This window comes from Electrona antarctica (genome assembly GCF_951216825.1).
Source record: "Electrona antarctica genome assembly, chromosome: 10".
NCBI classification, from domain to species: Eukaryota; Metazoa; Chordata; class Actinopteri; order Myctophiformes; family Myctophidae; genus Electrona; species Electrona antarctica.
In genome coordinates, this window is record NC_136791.1 from 25,001 (window position 1) to 47,477 (window position 22,477).

The following is a 22,477-nucleotide window of genomic DNA, read 5'->3' on the forward strand; positions in this document are numbered from 1 at the left end:
AGTGTTTCAATTTACAATTTACAGTTTAGGCATTTAGCAGACGCTCTTAATCCAGAGCGACTTACATTAGGCAGGAACAAAAGTATGGGAATACATCACATATATAAAATGCATTTATCAAGAAACATGCGTAAGCTAAGAACGTAACTAGAACATATCTATATAATGACACTATACATATTAACTATACATATATACTATACTATGCTATACATATGTAGGCTACTATGATGTGCTATGACTATATACAATGCAATTATTGTGCTGTCTACATGACATGCTATAAGTCTGTTTCAAATGCTATCCAAGTCTAAAAAGTGCTATCTAAGGGGGTAGGATAAGTGCTATGGGCCATGATGGAGTCTGAAAAGGTGGGTCTTCAGACTACTTCCATAGAGCCTTCCAGGTGAAATCTCTGGTGCTAAAACACACCCTAAACAGGCCTTCATATCTGGCAGAAAACCCACCAATAAGTCAGACACAAATTAACTAATCTTTCTCAGCCGTACTATTTCACTGAAGCGTGCATCTCTGCATGATGATCCTGTCATGCAGCAGACAGGCAGCAGGCAGACAGACAGACAGACAGGCAGACAGACAGACAGACAGACAGACAGGCAGCAGGCAGACAGACAGACGGCAGACAGACAGGCAGCAGGCAGACAGACAGGCAGCAGGCAGACAGACAGGCAGCAGTCAGACAGACAGGCAGCAGGCAGACAGACAGGCAGCAGGCAGACAGACAGGCAGCAGGCAGACAGACAGGCAGCAGGCAGACAGACAGACAGGCAGCAGGCAGACAGACAGGCAGCAGGCAGACAGACAGACAGACAGGCAGCAGACAGACAGACAGACATACAGGCAGCAGGCAGACAGGCAGCAGGCAGACAGACAGGCAGCAGTCAGACAGACAGGCAGCAGGCAGACAGGCAGCAGGCAGACAGACAGACAGACAGGCAGCAGTCAGACAGACAGACAGGCAGCAGGCAGACAGGCAGCAGTCAGACAGACAGACAGCAGACACAGAACATCTGAGGAAACTTGTTGTTTGATAATTAAACATAATGTGCCACAAAAAAATATCTGTGAAGGCTGTGAGAACAGAGAACATTCAGAAACGTTTGCCTTCACAATAAAAGCATGCAGCTTTCACACTTTGGCCCATAAACACAAGGAAAAGGGTTGAGAATTCGGTGGCATTTCACTTTGCAAAAGAGCTATTATTTCCAAAAAAAATAAGGAATTAATTTGGATAATTGTAATGGAGATATTGTAAAAGTTGTCACTTTATTAATCCCAAAGTTTTTTTTTTTAAGGTTTGGACTTCATTCCCAAACAATAGGAATACATCTGTCCGTACACTAAATGAGTCCGTTGACTAATATGCAGGTCAAACTGGAGGTCCTTGAAAATGGTTGAGAATCACTGCTAGAGCCGTACAAATCTTCTCTTATGGGGGTCCCTGGCATATATCTTCTAATGGGGGTCCACAGGCTAATGACTGTCAATTTGGGGGTCCTTGGCATATATCTTCTAATGGGGGTCCATTAGACCCCGTGCAGAGTCCTGCACGGGGTCCAATTTTCGATACCCGCACCCGTCCCGCCCGTCAATCATCAGTTCCGCAACCCGCCCGTTACCCGCGATTTATATAAAACTCGAAACCAGATCCGCCCCGCCCGTCAAAAAATGGACCCGTTACCCGCCCCGTTACCCGTCCGTACGGTATAACAGGCACCGATAGATATCATTGACTTTATTTCATCCAACACCGCATGTGGTGGTGGTGGTGGTGGTGGTGGCGGCGGTGGGCGGCGGCGTGTTGCACACGGAACGGAACACATGTAGTTGACTGAGGCTACGGGTGCTTATTATCACAACATAAAGTTATATCATGATTTCGACCTAAATGGCATATTGGAATAATATATCAACAAGGAGAGGATGATAAAAAAATGATTAGCCTGATGAGTCGACCGTCTTGATCCAAGGCTGTTTCAAACACGGTCATCACTCATCAGGCTAATCTTAACTTTATTTACACTTAGACAGAGTGACGCATTAGGCCAACATTACCTGGGTTAGCTTTACATCTTGTGTTGAATGTTGGCATTATAATCCCTTGGTGTTTCATCAGCGAGAGCAAACGAAAATATAGGCTGGTGATAAAAAAAGAAACTCCACACGTGAAATGCTACAGTAAGGAGGCAAGGATTGGGCCGTGATGTCACTGTTATGCAACAAGGAAGTAGCACAGGGAAGCACAGCAGCAGAAACAGAACACCATGAAGGACTCGGCAGTGATGTGACATCACTGACGATTCCTTGGGCATGTGACGGATTTAACTTGTCTCCGCTGTTGAGAGAACCCCAGCTCAGCTGCTGTTTATAACATCGCGCAGTGCGGGTCCACTGATTAAAGAAGTTCACCAACGCGCGTTGCGTTCCGCCCCGCCCATACCCGTTAACTTATAAAAGTATATTTTCCGCCCGTTCCCACCCGTCAAACTCGGGTACCCACGGGGTAACCGCGGGTATCCGACCCGTTGCAGGACTCTGACGTGAGGGTGTGTGTGTGTGTGTGTGTGTGTGTGTGTGTGTGTGTGTGTGCGCGCATACTCACGTGTGGGTGTGTGCCGACGTCTCCGTTGATGCACGGCGGTGCGTCTGAACAGCACCTCCTGCTGGCCAGCGCCATGTCTGTCTGCGTGCACATGGGAGGAGCCTCCTGGGCCACGCCCATCTCTCCTGCTCTCACCTGCAGAGGTGGAGGCAGCAGCACGCTTCGTTTCAAAGTCCTGTTTAGTTTTTGTTTAGTTTTCGTCAGTGACTAAAGTGACAGTTTCTGACCGAGGCTAAATCATTGAAATTTTGACATATTGGTTGTTGACCCACCAGTTTTGGAGATATGGCTTATAGAGAAATGTCTTGCAGAGAAACAGCGAGTTGAGAAAACAGGCTTGAAAGGTTCACTTCTGTGGACTCGAAATGTCGATTTCAGCTCTGACACTTATTTAAGACATGCTCTAGTATGTGAAGAGTCTGTCTGTGCTATTAACTCATTTTGGATAAAAGAATAAAGATAAAAATATTTTTCTCCTCTCCTGACTGTCTCTGTATCAAAAGAGTCACAAAAGGTCGACAAATATTTTCCATCATAGTTTTAGTCGACAAAATTAACACTGGTATCAAGACACTGAAATATTCAAGTAATGCTTAAAGGTACCTCGAAATTGCACTTAAAGGAACACTTCACCACTTTTTAACCTATCTTCATATAGTTGGTCCTCACCATTGGTCATGAGAAAATACCACAATCTTTTTCTACTCAGTCTCATAGGAGGGCAGTTCAGAAACCCGTCCACCAGTGACATCATCGTTAGGCAGATCATTTATACATATATATCTTTTATATTTAGATTTGTATTATCGTGACGTTGGCTTCCATTATCGTATTGCATCTTTCAGGAATAGAAAAAAAAAATATATTTTTTAAATGATGGATTAATGCCAATTAATCAAATCTTGTATTATTAGCTATAGGGTATGCGCGTGACATCATCATCATACCAGGAAGTTATGCGGAAATGCCTACTGAGTGGCAAAAAACTACTTTCTGTCCTTGACAGCCCGTACATCCAAACAGAAAAGTCATATTTGATTGCATTAAATGACTTTAATCAACATTAAACTCACTTTGTCACTCACTTTGCCAGTCGATTTGCCATTCACTTTATGCATGCGCACACCCTCTATAGGAAAAACAGCAGACCTACAACCTCATAGCACGGCAGCTCTATGAGCTTGTAGGTCTGCTATTTTTGAAAAATCGTGAAAATCTTAACTCAAATCTTATGTTGTTCACTGGAACAACATATTTTCAGATGGGGGTCGGTGGCCAAATACATATAAAATATTGAGCACCACTGATACAGAAACATGAGGTATTTCAGAAAACTGTCAGGATTTAGAAGACATTTTTTTAATTTCGACGTCAGGCCTAAATGAGTTAAGTATAAATGCACTTAAGTTTCTTCCTCACCTTCTCCTCTTCCTCCTCCTCGTCGTCCTCTCCGTACGGAGACATGTCCCCCCCGCCCATGTCCTCGCTGGTCGGCATGACGACGGGGTGAAGCCTCAGGTGGTCCTCACTGGTTGCTATGGAGACGGGGTGATGCTGGCCGCTGAAGAGCCCGGTGGCTGGGAGGTTGTTGTTGTTGGCTGGGTCGTCGTGGTGATGGTGATGCGTGTAGGAGGAGGGGCTGAAGCCGTTGTGATCGCCGGGCGGGGACACCGATTGGCTAGACTGGCCCAGGGTCTGCCACATGGTGGACAGGAGCCCAGGGATCTCTGGGAAATGGAGGCAGTATACATGACACAGGAGCCCAGGGATCTCTGGGAAATGGAGGCAGTATACATGACACAGGAGCCCAGGGATCTCTGGGAAATGGAGGCAGTATACATGACACAGGAGCCCAGGGATCTCTGGGAAATGGAGGCAGTATACATGACACAGGAGCCCAGGGATCTCTGGGAAATGGAGGCAGTATACATGACACAGGGGCTGCGTTCAAATTCATTCCCTATGCCCCATATAGTGCACTACTTTGGGGTTCCGCCATTTTGTTATAGTGTCCGAATATGTAGTGAGCATTTTTGCACCCTAATGTAGTGGACTGAAGTATCCCACAATGCACCGGGAATTGTAGGGACCATCCGATGGTCACTACAAAAACACAGCGAAGCAAATCTGCCCCATAATGCATTGCGCAAGCTCGCTCTTGAGCGCACATGCACGTGTTTGCGCGCACGTGCGCTGCTTCTGCATGCATGCGCTTATTGCGCTCCAACTCAGAAGAGGCCGAAGTTGAACCAGCGAAAGAAATCAACACAAATGTACTTTTTAAACTTTCGTTTCCCCTCTCTTTTCTTCCCTGGCGGATCTCGAAGCTACAGATCTCGAGACAAATGATCTGTACATTTATTTGCAATTGTTTTGTTTTATTTATTTATAATAAAACAATTCATTTGCAATAGTATTACTATTACTAATCTGATTAATTGTATCACCCAGGCCCAGCGCATGATGTTAGGAGAGGAATGAGTTGCTTGCTGTAGAAGGCCTTATATTTTAATAGTTTTTGAGTGGTGTAAACCACTCCTACAACTGGCTGTCTGTCTGTCTGTGCTCAAAAAATGAGCACGGTTGCTATGGTCACCTAGCCTGATTATCAGACTGTAGCTTTCTTGAAGCTTCAGTCTGACATTGACTCCTGTCTGAGCGATTTCAAGGGGGAGGGGATTAGAATTTCCCTCAACCAGTAGCCATTGGTGTTGTTTTTCCCTCCTTCCTCTGTGTGTTGCGCTGCGTGATGACGCTGAAAACGGGATTCGGCGCTGATTGGTTGTTTGTGAGACCCACCCCCACCACCGATTCTCATTGGATAATACATTTTTGTACCGAAGAAATTATAGGTTCACAGTGCAACACCAGACCAAGAGACTCAGTCCACTCAGAGAGTGGGCGGGGTCTTTGGGCTGGATCCAGGCTAATGGTCACCCAGTTCACACGGGTGTGATTTCATTACGTCAGACATTACGTCAGACCACAGCTGATCAGTCTATATAAGACCTTACACCACTCAGTTCAGACGGGTGTGATTTTTGGATTAAGGTTGGTGAGGTTGTAAAGCTATGTGCTAAAGTCCAATATATATTTTGTACATGCATGTGAGACACATTAATTGTGTCTCCGAACATATGTTTTATTAATATTAATTAATTCCTGCCATTAAAAAAGATATGTTATCTAACATTATTTCATTGAATTGCACTAAATACATTAAAACTTCATTATGTAGGCAGTAATTTATTGGACTGCTGTTTCTGTTAACGTCCGTATTGTGAGCAGAGCTTGTAGATCGGCTACTTTTGGTAATTCTTTACCAAAAGTACCCGATCTACAAGCTCACAACACGGACGTCGCGTTGCTTATAGATCGGCTATTTTTCCGTATCCCCCCCCCCCCAGGATTAGCGGGGGTTCATAATCATGCTGCTGATATTTTCATATGGTCAAGGTGGTGCACTGTTTTCATATTGCTGGATAATGGATATAATATTAATTTATTGATAATAATCATAGGCCTATGTTATTTTAAAATAATAACCTTTTTATCATCATTTCAACAGCAGCGTTTTGACTGTTTTTTTGTAGTCTTCATATCCAAATGAGTGAAACGGCCGGGATGATTTGTTTATTTTTCATACAGTTCTTTATGAGGCGATCTGAAAAAACCCTATGGGGATTACAATGCAAATAAAAACTACATGAACCTGCGGACCTATAGCGCCCTCTACCGATATTGACGTCAGAGTCGGTGCTCCCCATACAGGGAGTATTGTCCGAATTAATCACTATTTGAGTCCACTGAGTCTGGGTCCCCGTATGGGGAGTAGGGAGTAGGGAACAACCCTAGCAATTCGAACGCAGCCAGGGTCTGGACAGGAGCCCAGGGACCTCTGGGAAATGGAGGCAGTATACATGACACAGGGTCTGGACAGGAGCCCAGGGACCTCTGGGAAATGGAGGCAGTATGCATGACACAGGGTCTGGACAGGAGCCCAGGGACCTCTGGGAAATGGAGGCAGTATACATGACACAGGGTCTGGACAGGAGCCCAGGGATCTCTGGGAAATGGAGGCAGTATACATGACACAGGGTCTGGACAGGAGCCCAGGGACCTCTGGGAAATGGAGGCAGTATACATGACACAGGGTCTGGACAGGAGCCCAGGGACCTCTGGGAAATGGAGGCAGTATACATGACACAGGGTCTGGACAGGAGCCCAGGGACCTCTGGGAAATGGAGGCAGTATACATGACACAGGGTCTGGACAGGAGCCCAGGGACCTCTGGGAAATGGAGGCAGTATACATCAGTGGTTTCCAAACTTTTTCGTGTCAAGGACCCCCAAATCAACATTTATTAGGCCACAGACCCCCCCATTTGTAAACATAATATGCAAATGGAACCAAAATGGACCCTAATGGGTCCATTTGTACACTCTCAGAGTTACAGACCCATAAGGGTCCATTTGGTTCCCAACTATATCTCTAATTGAGCTGGGGACCCCCTGGAACTCCCTCAAGTACCCCCAGGGGTCCCCGGACCCCACTTTGGGAACTACTGGTATACATGACATGAGGTGATCATTTAGACCCAGACACCTTGTTAGGATGTTTTCTCCAGTGGAGTAGTAGCCCAACTCCCTTCCAGTGGAGTAGTAGCCTAACTCCCTTCCAGTGGAGTAGTAGCCCAACTCCCTTCCAGTGGAGTAGTAGCCTAACTCCCTTCCAGTAGAGTAGTAGCCCAACTCCCTTCCAGTGGAGTAGTAGCCCAACTCCCTTCCAGTAGAGTAGTAGCCCAACTCCCTTCCAGTGGAGTAGTAGCCCAACTCCCTTCCAGTGGAGTAGTAGCCTAACTCCCTTCCAGTGGAGTAGTAGCCCAACTCCCTTCCAGTGGAGTAGTAGCCTAACTCCCTTCCAGTGGAGTAGTAGCCCAACTCCCTTCCAGTGGAGTAGTAGCCTAACTCCCTTCCAGTGGAGTAGTAGCCCAACTCCCTTCCAGTGGAGTAGTAGCCTAACTCCCTTCCAGTGGAGTAGTAGCCCAACTCCCTTCCAGTGGAGTAGTAGCCCAACTCCCTTCCAGTGGAGTAGTAGCCCAACTCCCTTCCAGTGGAGTAGTAGCCCAACTCCCTTCCAGTGGAGTAGTAGCCCAACTCCCTTCCAGTGGAGTAGTAGCCCAACTCCCTTCCAGTGGAGCAGTAGCCCAACTCCCTTCCAGTGGAGTAGTAGCCCAACTCCCTTCCAGTGGAGTAGTAGCCCAACTCCCTTCCAGTGGAGTAGTAGCCCAACTCCCTTCCAGTGGAGTAGTAGCCCAACTCCCTTCCAGTGGAGTAGTAGCCCAACTCCCTTCCAGTGGAGTAGTAGCCCAACTCCCTTCCAGTGGAGTAGTAGCCCAACTCCCTTCCAGTGGAGTAGTAGCCTAACTCCCTTCCAGTGGAGTAGTAGTCCAACTCCCTTCCAGTGGAGTAGTAGCCCAACTCCCTTCCAGTGGAGTAGTAGCCTAACTCCCTTCCAGTGGAGTAGTAGCCTAACTCCCTTCCAGTGGAGTAGTAGCCTAACTCCCTTCCAGTGGAGTAGTAGTCCAACTCCCTTCCAGTGGAGTAGTAGCCCAACTCCCTTCCAGTGGAGTAGTAGCCCAACTCCCTTCCAGTGGAGTAGTAGCCCAACTCCCTTCCAGTGGAGTAGTAGCCCAACTCCCTTCCAGTGGAGTAGTAGCCCAACTCCCTTCCAGTGGAGTAGTAGCCCAACTCCCTTCCAGTGGAGTAGTAGCCCAACTCCCTTCCAGTGGAGTAGTAGCCCAACTCCCTTCCAGTGGAGTAGTAGCCCAACTCCCTTCCAGTGGAGTAGTAGCCCAACTCCCTTCCAGTGGAGTAGTAGCCTAACTCCCTTCCAGTAGAGTAGTAGCCCAACTCCCTTCCAGTGGAGTAGTAGCCCAACTCCCTTCCAGTGGAGTAGTAGCCTAACTCCCTTCCAGTGGAGTAGTAGCCCAACTCCCTTCCAGTGGAGTAGTAGCCTAACTCCCTTCCAGTGGAGTAGTAGCCCAACTCCCTTCCAGTGGAGTAGTAGCCCAACTCCCTTCCAGTGGAGTAGTAGCCTAACTCCCTTCCAGTGGAGTAGTAGCCCAACTCCCTTCCAGTGGAGTAGTAGCCTAACTCCCTTCCAGTGGAGTAGTAGCCCAACTCCCTTCCAGTGGAGCAGTAGCCCAACTCCCTTCCAGTGGAGCAGTAGCCCAACTCCCTTCCAGTGGAGTAGTAGCCCAACTCCCTTCCAGTGGAGTAGTAGCCCAACTCCCTTCCAGTGGAGTAGTAGCCCAACTCCCTTCCAGTGGAGTAGTAGCCCAACTCCCTTCCAGTGGAGTAGTAGCCCAACTCCCTTCCAGTGGAGTAGTAGCCCAACTCCCTTCCAGTGGAGTAGTAGCCCAACTCCCTTCCAGTGGAGTAGTAGCCCAACTCCCTTCCAGTGGAGCAGTAGCCCAACTCCCTTCCAGTGGAGCAGTAGCCCAACTCCCTTCCAGTGGAGCGGTAGCCCAACTCCCTTCCAGTGGAGCAGTAGCCCAACTCCCTTCCAGTGGAGCAGTAGCCCAACTCCCTTCCAGTGGAGCAGTAGCCCAACTCCCTTCCAGTGGAGCAGTAGCCCAACTCCCCTCCAGTGGAGTAGTAGCCCAACTCCCTTCCAGTGGAGCAGTAGCCCAACTCCCTTCCAGTGGAGCAGTAGCCCAACTCCCTTCCAGTGGAGTAGTAGCCCAACTCCCTTCCAGTGGAGTAGTAGCCCAACTCCCTTCCAGTGGAGTAGTAGCCCAACTCCCTTCCAGTGGAGTAGTAGCCTAACTCCCTTCCAGTGGAGTAGTAGCCCAACTCCCTTCCAGTGGAGTAGTAGCCCAACTCCCTTCCAGTGGAGTAGTAGCCCAACTCCCTTCCAGTGGAGTAGTAGCCTAACTCCCTTCCAGTGGAGTAGTAGCCCAACTCCCTTCCAGTGGAGTAGTAGCCTAACTCCCTTCCAGTGGAGTAGTAGCCCAACTCCCTTCCAGTGGAGTAGTAGCCCAACTCCCTTCCAGTGGAGTAGTAGCCTAACTCCCTTCCAGTGGAGTAGTAGCCCAACTCCCTTCCAGTGGAGTAGTAGCCCAACTCCCTTCCAGTGGAGTAGTAGCCCAACTCCCTTCCATTTACAAAAGTTTTGCTCTTGTCGTTCCACTCCAAAAAAGCGCTTGAGAAACCAGTGCAATAGGCCTATCTCACAGCATTTCCCCCCTTTTGTTGATAGTGGTGTTGTTTTTTTTGCGGTCCATAGGCTTCCATGTTAAAAGAGGTATTTTCACAAGCCACAAACTACCGTTTTGTAAAGGTAAGGTTTATTCTACTTATTTGAGTTGTTATACCATTGTGTTTTCTTCATATTATTATCGGTCTTTGACATTTTAACATTAGGAAATGTACTTAGATTCTCCAGAGAAAAGAAGTGGTAATGCCTAATGTTAAATGACACCACTATCTACCGGAAGTGGGCGTGGAAAGGGGGCTGTGAGATAGGCCTATTCATCCAGACCAAAAGCAAAGCCCCCGCTGTTCATTTTACATCGCATTGTAAACAGCTGTGCCTCGTTATAACCACACAACTTGCAGTCACAGTCACAATACTTTTTAGTTGTGTGGTACTTTTATATGGATTTAACTGTAACAGAAAGTTCTATCCAGACTATCCACAGTCACGGAGCTGGGACTGACACAGAGACGCAACGACAAGCTAGAAGCCAGAAGTGTTGCAAGTATAGTGTGTACCAACATCTCCTGGAGGGGGCGTCAACATGTGTGTCACGTGGTAGCGGCCGCCATACTTGTTGGCTTGTCTGGTTTGTTTACATTGAGCGACTATCAGGTGTGCTTGTATACGTTCTTTTTTTAAACTGACCTCACAATGGTGCAGACTTGCTCAGTAAATAAGTGCCACAGCAGGTCACGTAGAGGGAATGAGCCAGAAAACGGAATTAGATGTTCAGCTTTCCAGCATGGAGACAGCATCAAGGAACCCAGATTGACGAGTTTACAAAAAGACGTAGAATGGCTTGGATCTCGGCTGTACGGCGCAGGGGCACAGAGACATAACAATGACAAGTATCTAAGCACAGCCGTGTTTGTTCACAACATTTTCCTTGTCCTTGTACTGTATTTGGGCCCCGACGTTCTTTCTGTCCATCCTGGTGTTGGTTCACTATGTTGTCGCCAAGAACGAGCTTAATATTTACAAAAACATACCACCGTCACTCTATTCTGAGTGATGTGGGCTAGAATTTAATGCCCACGAGAGGGCCGTCCCTAGCTTTTCAGACGCCACCCCCTCTTGGTGACGTACACGTTTTCACACGCTATATATAGCTCTATGGCAGAAACAAGCAAACAGGTCTATACAAAATAAGCCAAAAAGCAACACTGGTCCTTTCTGGCCAGTGTTGCGAAATCTGTTTGGGATTATTTTTGGAGATTGAAAAAATATTGGGGGTCCTTTGCTCTTTGGCATGAACATGTTTGAGAACCACTGCTCTAAAACAATATTAGACAAAGTTTGAACCACAAACACATTCCTCTCTCTCTCCTCCTTTTGCATAAATTAAATAGGCCTATTCATGATAGGCCGCGCTATGAACTTGTAGGTCTGCTATTTTTGAAAAATCGTGAAAATGTAGTGCACATCTTAAAATCAGTCTCTAATCAGTCTAAAATCTCAAAATATTCTTTCAGAGCGAATGTTTTTAACACACTCTTTGCTTCTGAACATATTTTCAGATGGGGGTCGGCGGTCAATTGCATATATTTTTGGGGGTCCTTGACATGAAAATGTTTGAGAACGACAAGACATAGATCTGCTATTTTTCAATAGCTAAAGTATAACACAATGCTTAAAACACCAAAAGGGGTTCCCGTCCTGAATGCGTTAAGGAAGGTTCTAGTGTGACTGTACCGTTGACCAGCATGTTCTTCAGCCGGAGGTTCTCCGAGGCCATCTCTGCTCTCTCTCTCTCCAGCTGCCGCACCCGGGAGCGTAAGAAGTGAAGCTCCGCCCCCTGGAAGTCCGTCAGCCCCGCCCCCGACTCCACCTTCATCACCTGGTTGGGGAGGGGGGGGGGCGAGTATAGGAGTTAACGTCACAACACACACGGTCTGGGCAGCATTCCTTTTATTTTTAATGTTTTTTTTTTGTGGCTTTCGCCTTTATTTTATATATTTTATGGAGGGACAGACAGTAGGCTGACAGGAAATGGGGAGAGAGATGGGGGGGAAGACATGCAGTAAAGGCCGTCGGGATCGGGAGTCGAACCCGCGGCACACTGCCAGACTGGATTACCAGCCAAGGTGCCTGGACCACTGAGCCATGGCCCAGGCCCAGCATTCCTTTTCCATCTAGAGAATAATTATGCTGTGCCAGGGAGGAGCAAAGATTTGACTTAAAAATGTTGGCTTTAAAAATATATATTTATATTCAAAGATTTTCACATAATTTAAAATGTTCATGATTTTTTCAATAATAGCAGATCTACAAGCTCTCAGTGACGCTATATTAACACATATTCCATTTAGCGCAGCACCAGGTGCCACCCTACGAGCTTGTAGATCTGCTTTTCTTTTGAAAAAATCGTGAAAGTGTGTTCAAATCTCTGAATATGTATTCTTTCACAGTGAACATTTTTAACCCAAATCTTTGCTCCTGAGGGCAGCCCTGGAACAACATGTTTTCATATGGGGGCAAATTACAAAATATGTTTTGGGGTCCTTGACATGAAATACGGTACTGTGAGAACCACCAATAGTTCAAACGGGTGTGATTTTTTCACTCTTTTTCTATGAGTGGTGCAACTCCCCCCCCCCCCTCTCTCTCTCATTAGCAGGCAACAGTGCAGCACTATCTCTCTCTCTCTCTGTTTCTGGCACAACAGCGCCACTTTTGCCCCTACTGGTACATAGTCACACATACATACATACACATACATAGTCACATAGGATAACACAGACATTGCTGTTCCTTGGAGTGGTTGCACCACTCAAAAAGTCATTATTTAGAAGACATGCTTGTTTGCATATCACTGTTCCTACTGCATGGACCTCGGAAATCAGACTCACTTCAGTGAATCCAATTTTGATGATTACGGCCCCGTGCAGTTTGAAATCAATCTGTTCACGGGGAGGAACTAATTGCGACTCTTTCTCGTTCCATTTCTCATGATGTGTAATGTTTTATTCATCATAGAGGCTTCACGGCTGATCAATCATTCATCATCATATCATCAGGAGGAGGAAACCCTGTCGTCTGAAGAAACTGCTGCTTTTCAGGATTTAAAATCCCAAAAAAAGAATCAAAAGTAGCAGATCTACAAGCTCGAAGCGTGGCGCCAAGCCACGCGTTTAGAGCTTGTAGATTCAGTTTGTAGAATGGGTGCATTTCAAATGAAAGCACAAGTCAATACAAAAACTGCTATAGGCTCCTGTTTATATAGTTTTTGAGGGGCGCTAGCCCCTTCTATGTCCAGCTTCCAGTGTGTGTGAAAAACACAAACTTTGTCGATACACAAACATTAAATTCCCATCGACAATGAATGGACAATTTTACGTCATAGTGTCTGATGATAAGAGCGCCCCTCACTTCACACGGGTGTGATTTTTTTATTTACTATAAAGTACGTTGTGTTTCCACCAAACCGACGATACGTAAAATGTCAACTAAAACAACACGGTGAAGCAGCTTTCTGCTTCTAGGGGCCGACGGCGTGGAACAACCTCCCACTGTACCTTCGACAGGCAGCCTCTGTAGTTTAACAAACTCCCACTGTACCTTCCACAGGCAGCCTCTGTAGTTTAACAACCTCCCTCTGTACCTTCCACAGGCAGCCTCTGTAGTTTAACATCCTCCCACTGTACCTTCCACAGGCAGCCTCTGTAGTTTAACAACCTCCCACTGTACCTTCCACAGGCAGCCTCTGTAGTTTAACAACACTGTACCTTCCACAGGCAGCCTCTGTAGTTTAACAACCTCCCACTGTACCTTCCACAGGCAGCCTCTGTAGTTTAACAAACTCCCACTGTACCTTCCACAGGCAGCCTCTGTAGTTTAATAAACTCCCACTGTACCTTCCACAGGCAGCCTCTGTAGTTTAACAACCTCCCACTGTACCTTCCACAGGCAGCCTCTGTAGTTTAACAACCTCCCACTGTACCTTCCACAGGCAGCCTCTGTAGTTTAACAACACTGTACCTTCCACAGGCAGCCTCTGTAGTTTAACAACCTCCCACTGTACCTTCCACAGGCAGCCTCTGGAGACATTTTTAAAGCGCAGCTCAAGACCCACTTCTACACTCTTGCTTTTAATTGATCTTTTACATTCCTTGTTATTCATGTCCTCACTGTATTGCATCCACTGCTATTATTTTAATGTTTTATGCCTTGCTTTTCTTTTCTTCTCCATTGCTCTGTAAAGCACTTTGTGGCACCTGTCATGACATGAAATGCACCTCAAATAATGTTTTATTATTATTATTAAGAGTCTACAGGTTCCTAAAATAACACAATGATACCAGCGTCATACCAGCATAATGACTACATGTGACGCTAGGATAGACATACATAATGCAGTTGCCCTTTGTGCAATACCACTGGTCAGCCACTAGGTGTCCTACCCAGACCACATTATCTATCTACTTGACTAGGAGCTGTTTGGAGTGCATTGTGTTGACTTAACGTTTGAAATGTACCCATTCTACACACAGTACTATGAAATGTACCCATTCTCCACACAGTACTATGAAATGTAGCCATTCTACACAGTACTGTGACATACATATTTATATCTATCAATCAATCAATTTATCAATCAATCAATGCAGATTTAGCAATGATTCATCTGTGGATCAAATACAGATGACAGTCTAAATAAGACTAAATAAAACAACAGGCATGTTGTGAAGGTTTTCATTTAGTGGGCACATGTTCTTAAACGCCTTGTGTTTTAGATTTGTTTTTATTTTGATAGCATGACTGTTAAAGCACTAATTTAAATGGATGAATGATTAAGCCCCTTAGGCTGCGCTCCCGAATCATCTCACAAATTTAACAAGGCCAGTAAAGCACTGTTTGATTAAGCATAAACTTGTACATTGTAAACATGTTATATTGTTTTTAACTGCGCAATTTTAATTGCTTGTATGTAAAGTTGGAAATCTCTCTTTTTTTTTACATGTATATTTATATTAACATTTTAGGAGTGAAAACATATGTTTAGATGCCTGTGACAGCCTGTCAGCTGGTCAGTCAATGCTGCTCCGCTGTTCTACGACAGAAAAACAGCCGAGGACAAAGCCCACGACAGCTCCCGACCTGACGTGATTTTTGTCCTGGTGCACATTCAAGTTCAAGGTTTTGCGGAAATTATAAATGCCTAAAATTGCGGTAATTCTGGTATGCAGAGGGCCAATGAGTGCATGTATGTATGTATGGGTGGGTGGATGGATGGATGGATGGATGTATGACTGGATGGATGGATGGATGGGTGGGTGGGTGGATGGATGGATGGGTGGGTGGGTGGATGGATGGATGGGTGGATGGATGGATGGATGGGTGGATGGATGTATGTATGTATGTATGGATGGATGGATGTATGTATGTATGGATGGATGGGTGGGTGGATGGATGGGTGGATGGATGGATGGGTGGATGGATGGATGGATGGATGGGTGGATGGATGTATGTATGTATGGATGGATGGATGGATGTATGTATGGATGGATGTATGGATGGATGGATGGCTGTATGGGTGGGTGGGTGGATGGATGTATGGATGGATGGATGGATGGCTGTATGGGTGGGTGGGTGGATGGATGGATGGATGGATGGATGGCCTATATAGGAGGCAGTATGCATGACCTGCTACCAACCACGCATATATGAATGAATAAATATACGCACAGCCCATCAGCACTGAATATATGAATGCATAATGTATGTGGGGCAGGCTATGAATATATGAATACATATATGTGTGTGTGGTTTAATGTCTTCACATCCCCCCTCCCCCCCTCGCCCACATGTGGTTCCCCTCCAAATAAGGCCACTGTTGCACATTCTTATTCTTTATTCTTATATTTGGAATCATCCTTAAGGTCTGTTGTATTGGATTTGAGCTAAATATAATTGTTATATATTTAAATGTTGACTATTCAAAAATAGCAGATCTACAAGTTCATAGTGCGTCACTTCGTGCCACGCTATGAGCTTGTAGATCTGCTATTTTCTTTTAATTTAAATTGTGCTTTAATTACTTCATGACTAGAATTAAATGACTAGTATTAACATGTTATTGTCTTTTTGTGTCCAATGTAGTTATGTTAACAGTTCATAAAGTTAACATAACTATAACTAAATGCATTTGAAATTCATTAAAAAAAAGGTTACTTTTCAGGTTTTCAATTCAAATATAGCAAAAATAGCCGACGCTTTTTGAGCTTGTAGATCGGCTATTTTTTGCTACGACAGTAACATGCACTGTGGCCCCTCTGGAGTGAGTGTGGAAATATAGTGGCCCTCTGGAGTGAGTGTGGAACTATAGTGGCCCTCTGGAGTGAGTGTGGAAATATAGTGGCCCTCTGGAGTGAGTGTGGAACTATAGTGGCCCTTTGCAGTGAGTGTGGAACTATAGTGGCCCTTTGCAGTGAGTGTGGAACTATAGTGGCCCTCTGGAGTGAGTGTGGAACTATAGTGGCCCTCTGGAGTGAGTGTGGAACTATATTGGGCCTCTCCATCGTCAAAGTCGCACCACCCCTGTGTTAAACTGTATCACACATAACTGCGTTCATGAGGCGAAGTGAAGAACTAACCGCCATATTTTCAAATACATTTTGGTTAACAATTATCGCCCCTAAATGCCATTCCCTAAAAACCAGTATTTTTGAGGGGCGCTGCTACTGCTAGCCCCTTCTATGTCCAGCTTTGAGGCCGCGGGGCGGTCGGGCCGTTGATTAATATATTGTTTTGCGGGGCGGGTTGGTGCGGGCTGGCTCCCGCGGCGGGGCGGGACAGGTGGATTATGAAAAAAGCTGGCCCACGCATCACTATTATTCATATATTATTATCAAGTCTTAAATGGATACTGTGAATTAAAACAACACACATACATGAGGGGCGCTCTTATGATCCAACATCATCTCGTCCTCACCTTCGTCATCAATGTTTGTGTTACGCAATGTTTGTGTTTACACACACACAAACACACCAATAGCTGTACATAGATAGGAGCGCCCCTCAATAAAGTGTCCATGGTTCTTCTTACCCTGGTGACCATGTCCACAGCGCTGCCCTCTGCGCCTCCTCCTCCTCCTCCTCCTCTCTGTAGGACACACTGGTCAGTGGAGCTCCTCTGGTGACCTCCCCCTGGACATTTAGAAGATGCTGCTGGTCCTCTGGAAGCTTCAGCCTCCATGACGTCTCCTCCTCTAACGTCTAACCAACCAGCCAGAGGAGGCTGCTCACACACGCTGAAACACACCAATAAATAACTATAAAATTACAACACTCTCAAAGCTGTTCCCCGTCTCCCCTCCCCTATCTTACGAGCCCCTTTCGGGACCCTCAGGTTACCTTTTCTGCTCCGTCCAACATTCAGAAAAGGTAACCGAGGGTCCTGAAAGGGGCTTGTATCTTACTAAAGCCCCAGACCAGTAGCCTATACAAGAGAAGACTGCTCTCTCTCAGACACGCACGCACAAACTCACACACACGCACGCACGAACGCACACACACGCGCCAATAATACAAAACTAGATAAGTCTAATATGATGAATGAACACTCTCAAAGCTTCATGCCTCCATCATACGCACTGCTCCCTCCCTGTCCCCTTAGGAGGGACAGGGAAACACACACACTGAAACACACCAATAATACACAAATAAATAACTCTAAAATTATAACACTCTCAAAGACACACACACACACATTGAGGCAGCGGTGGCCGAACGGTTTGGGGAGCGGTCTTGTTATCGGAAGGTCGCCAGTTCGAATCCCCGGACCGGCACGTTAAAATTACCACCGCTGAAGTGCCCTTGAGCAAGGCATTGAACCCCTACCATGAAATGTTCTATGAGCAGGGTGTGGCTGTAAACAAGCATCTCGAGCTTAGTCCATTCACCCTGGGTAAACAGAGAACTTTGCTTTGTTTACACACACACACACACACAAATAACTCTAAAATGATAACACTCTCAAAGCTGCAGCCTCTTATAATGCTGTTCCCCGTCTCCCCTCCCTAATACTAGCCCCAGAGTAGAGCAGTAGTAGTAGCCACACACACACACACACACACACACACACACACACACACACACACACACACACACACACACACACAAAAATAACTCTAAAATGCACAATAATCACTCTTAAAGCTCCAGCCTCTATACAATGCCTCTCTCCTCCTCCTTTAACTAACCAGAGGGCTGCTCTCTCTCACTGTCACACACTAAACTAAAACACACGAAAATACACCAATAATACTAAACTAAATAACTCTAAAATGATAACCTCTAGCCTCCATAATGCTGCTCCATCCCTCTCTCCTCTCTCCTCCCCTTCTCTAACTAAACCCCATGCACTGCTGCTCACACACACACACACACACACACACACACACACACACACGCTGTCTGAAACACACCGATAATACTAAATAAATGTAAGTGTAAAATGATAAATGTACTACCGTTAGAACAGCTACTGTAGAGATAGGAGTGTTGGAGCGGCGACCACCTCTCTCCCTCTCTCTCTCTCTCTCTGAAGAGAAACACAATAATGAGAGAGAGAAAAATGCAAAGAAGTTATTAAAATTCATAAACAACTCCACTTCCGTCGGGGTTTTTTTCCTTTTTTTACGCCTCCGGATATGACGTCGGTTAAGGACGTTTTTTTTAATGTATTTATTATGATTTTAAACAATAATATTACGCACGGTTTGTATTGTTAAAAACAAACAATTACATAATTAAATACATAATATTAGTACATATTCCGTCCCATAAACAACTCCACTTCATTCTATTTGTTTTATTTGTATTTATTTTCTGTATTATGAAGCCTGGGCTGTTGGTGGTGCTTCGTCGTGCGGCGGCGGCGGCGGTGGCGGCGCGCGACGAAAAATCCCCGACCTACAAGACCTCACCGCTGGGCGGAGGCGACGCGCTGTGGGCTTGGAGATCAGCAGCACGCAAGCGCACGCGACGCTTGGATATGACGTGTGGTGGAGGACTCCATTTCCCAGCAGCCCCTGCTGTGTTGTGTTGTGTGCATGAAGTGAAGTGGAGGACTTTCAGGACAGACTAGAGGACAGACAGTGAGACATGATGATAGGTACGTACTGTATTATTAATTAATCATGTTAATTATATTATTGGACCATAGATTAAGTGCGTTATGCTGCTCTGACTGCTATTACTTTACTACCTAGGACTGGAAGCTCTCTCTCTGTGTCTCTCTCTCTCTCTCTCTCTTGCTCTGTGTGTGTGTGTGTGTGTGTGTGTGCGCGCGCGCGCGAGAGAGAGAGAGAGAGAGTGAGTTTACAACGTGCATGGACATAAACACATGCAGCAGTGTTGTTGGTCAAGCTGTCACTTGTTCACTTTTGTTTGAGTTAGTTTGTTTGTACTAAAACAGCCCCAATGTGTTGCACATTAGTTATTGTAGCTAGAAAACGAGGAAAGCAAAGTCATGTTAAAAATAAGAAGACATAAATGTCAAATAAACATATAAACCTTGTCTTTGGTGCATGTGTAATTGTGTATAGCTCTGGTCCATAGCTCTAATGCGTTGCATTTACGCATTTAGAGCTATGGACCAGAGCTATAGTGCATGTGCAGGGCTGTTATGATCATGGCATAATTGTCTCCACCAGGCCGAAGGCATGGGGAGAGAGTATGTTTTGCACTCCGTCCGTGTGTGTGTGTGTGTGTGTGTGTGTGTGTGTGTGTGTGTGTGTGTGTGCGTCCGTCCGTCCTTCCTTCCGTCCGTCTGTTACCAGCTAATCTCCAGCACTGTTGGCCCGATCCATGCCAAACTTTGCACACACACTCCCTGGATGCCAACAACAAACCTCTGCCCCAAATATTCCTCAACGGCCTGTTATAGCGCCACCATGAGGCCGATTTAGGCAAAACACATTTCTGTAGATTACTCGTACACATTTTATCCATACATCACACAATTCGGTATACACTATCTCCATAGTCATGTGATCAACACAGATCTGCACCATTTCCCATCTTCCTTCCTGATTGGCTAAGATTCGCTTCCAAAGCTCACATGATTGGTCCGTTTCGAACAAAATGCCACAAATCACAAACACAGTGTCCGATTTCCATGAAATTATACACGCACATTTCCACTAGGCTGAGGACTACATGACACTTTTTTTCCTTCCAAATCAGCCTCATGGTGGCGCTATAACAGGGCAATTCCTGTTTTTACCTATAACTGCATCAATCTGTGTACAACTTTGTATGCGCACTCCCTAGAGGCCATGGAAAAACATTTTCCCTGCATCCCTCCACATCTGCCAGTTATAGCGCCACCATGAGGCCGATTTCTGCAAAACACATTGTTTATTGCACAGATTTCATCCAAATCTCATGCAAATCGGTATACATGATCTCTGTAACATGTGATCATGATGTGACAGTAGTCTACATCCACCCCCGTGCTAGTGAAGAGGCAGCACTAAAGGAATTGTATGGGACAATGAATGACTTGGAATCGGCTCATCCCGATGGCTGCTCTATTTTGGTGGGGGACTTCAACTCTTCAAACTTGAAGAAAGTCCTCCCAAAATATTACCAGCATGTTAAGTGTAACACACGAGGGGAGAGGGTTCTCGACCAATGCTGGACGCCTTTTCGGGAGAGTTACAGAGCCCTACCACGTCCACCATTCGGTAGGTCGGACCACAACTCTGTCCTACTGCTCCCCGCCTATAGGCAAAAGCTCAAGCGGGAACCAACCATCGCTAGAGAGGTCAGAATCTGGTCTGAACACTCGGATTCTATGCTTCAGGACTGTTTCCAACACACAGACTGGGAGATGTTTCGACACGCCTCTGAGAATAACATCAATGAGTACTCAGACTCAGTCGTTGGATTTATCAGTAAGTGCATAGAAGACGTTGTGCCACGAAAGACAGTAAAGACCTATCCAAACCAGAAGCCTTGGATCAACGGTGATGTCCGTGCTGCACTGCGGGCTCGAGATGCTGCCTTCAGATCCGGAAATCTGGGTTCCACCCGCGCTGACCTCCAAAGAGCCATCAGGAAAGCTAAACGGGAGTACGGTACCAAGTTGGAAGATCAGTTCAAGAGTGGGGATGCGAGGAGCGTGTGGCAAGGGCTCCGGGAAATAACTGACTTCAGAGGGCGACCCAGAAGCACAGAGCCCCCCTCTGCCTCCCTCCCCAATGAGCTGAACACCTTCTTTTCCCGGTTTGAGACAGAGGGCACGAACACCAGTCCACCAGAGCCTGTGATACCGCTGGAGGCCAGCCCATTATCCATCTTGGAGGCTGATGTGCGTAAGGCCTTCATGAGGGTGAACACCCGTAAAGCGGCAGGCCCTGATGGCATTCCAGGTCGTGTCCTTAAAGTCTGTGCACATCAGCTGGCTGGTGTGTTCACAGACATATTCAATCTCTCTCTCTCCCAAGCTGTGGTTCCTGCTGGCTTCAAAAGGTCCATCATTGTACCGGTACCCAAGCGTACAAATACATCATGTTACAATGACTGGAGACCTGTTGCCTTAACACCAATTGTCAGCAAGTGTTTTGAGAGGCTAGTGAAAGATCACATCTGCTCGGTCCTGCCCGCTACACTGGATCCATGCCAGTTTGCATACCGGAAAAACAGATCTACGGATGACGCAGTGGCCATGGCTCTCCACACCGCCCTCACTCACTTGGACAAGAGAGGGAGCAACAATAGATATGTGCGAATGCTGTTTGTGGACTTCAGCTCCGCCTTCAACACAATTGTCCCTGCAAGACTGGACATGAAGCTCAGAGACCTAGGCCTGCACCCAACCATGTGCAGGTGGATACTGGACTTCTTGTCAAACCGTGCTCAGGTGGTGCGGATGGGGAACATAACATCCGACCCAATGACCCTCAACACTGGTGCACCCCAAGGCTGTGTGCTCAGCCCCCTCTTGTACTCTTTATACACACATGACTGTGTCACCACGCACGGCTGCAACACCATCATAAAGTATGCCGATGACACCACACTCATGGGGATGATCACAGATGCCAGCGAGACGGCCTACAGAGACGAGGTCAATAAACTCGCACTATGGTGTCGGGAGAACAACCTAGCTCTCAACGCTGGAAAGACGAAAGAGCTAATTGTGGACTTCAGGAGACAGAGGAGCGAGCACGCACCAATCTATATAGATGGAGTCGTAGTGGAGCGCGTCAGCGAGTTCAAGTTCCTTGGTACACACATTGATGAGGACCTTAAGTGGGCTACTCACACCACTCATGTGGTAAAAAAGGCACAACAACGCCTGTACTGCCTACGACGCTTGAAAAAGTTCAAGGTCAGCCCCCGTATCTTGAGGTCATTCTATAACTGCACCATTGAGAGCATCCTAACGGGTGGAACCATTGTGTGGTACGGGAGCTGCACTGTCCGCCAGCAGAAGGCACTACAGAGGGTAGTGAAAGCAGCCCAGCGTATCACTGGAGGTGAGCTTCCCTCCCTCCAGGGAATATACGAAAGCCGATGCGTGGCCAAGGCGAAACGGATCGTTAAAGATGTGCATCATCCCAGCAACAGCCTGTTTGAGCC

General features: G+C 46.4%; 1 protein-coding gene across 2 annotated transcripts in view; it reads right to left on the reverse strand.

Annotated features, from left to right (window-relative positions):
- LOC306931157 (uncharacterized protein) overlaps nt 1-18,508 on the reverse strand; it is a 22,594-nt gene extending 4,086 nt beyond the window's left edge. For both annotated transcript variants that reach the window (XM_079512369.1, XM_079512368.1), the window contains exons 1-5: nt 18,358-18,508; nt 16,932-17,136; nt 11,579-11,723; nt 4,043-4,350; nt 2,624-2,758 (exon numbers count right to left, since the gene is read on the reverse strand). In XM_079512369.1, coding sequence (XP_079368495.1) covers nt 2,624-2,758; nt 4,043-4,350; nt 11,579-11,723; nt 16,932-17,081 — 738 coding nt within the window. In that variant the 5' untranslated portion in view covers nt 17,082-17,136; nt 18,358-18,508. The remainder of the gene's footprint in view (nt 1-2,623; nt 2,759-4,042; nt 4,351-11,578; nt 11,724-16,931; nt 17,137-18,357) is intronic.
- Between the last annotated feature and the right edge of the window lie 3,969 nt (nt 18,509-22,477).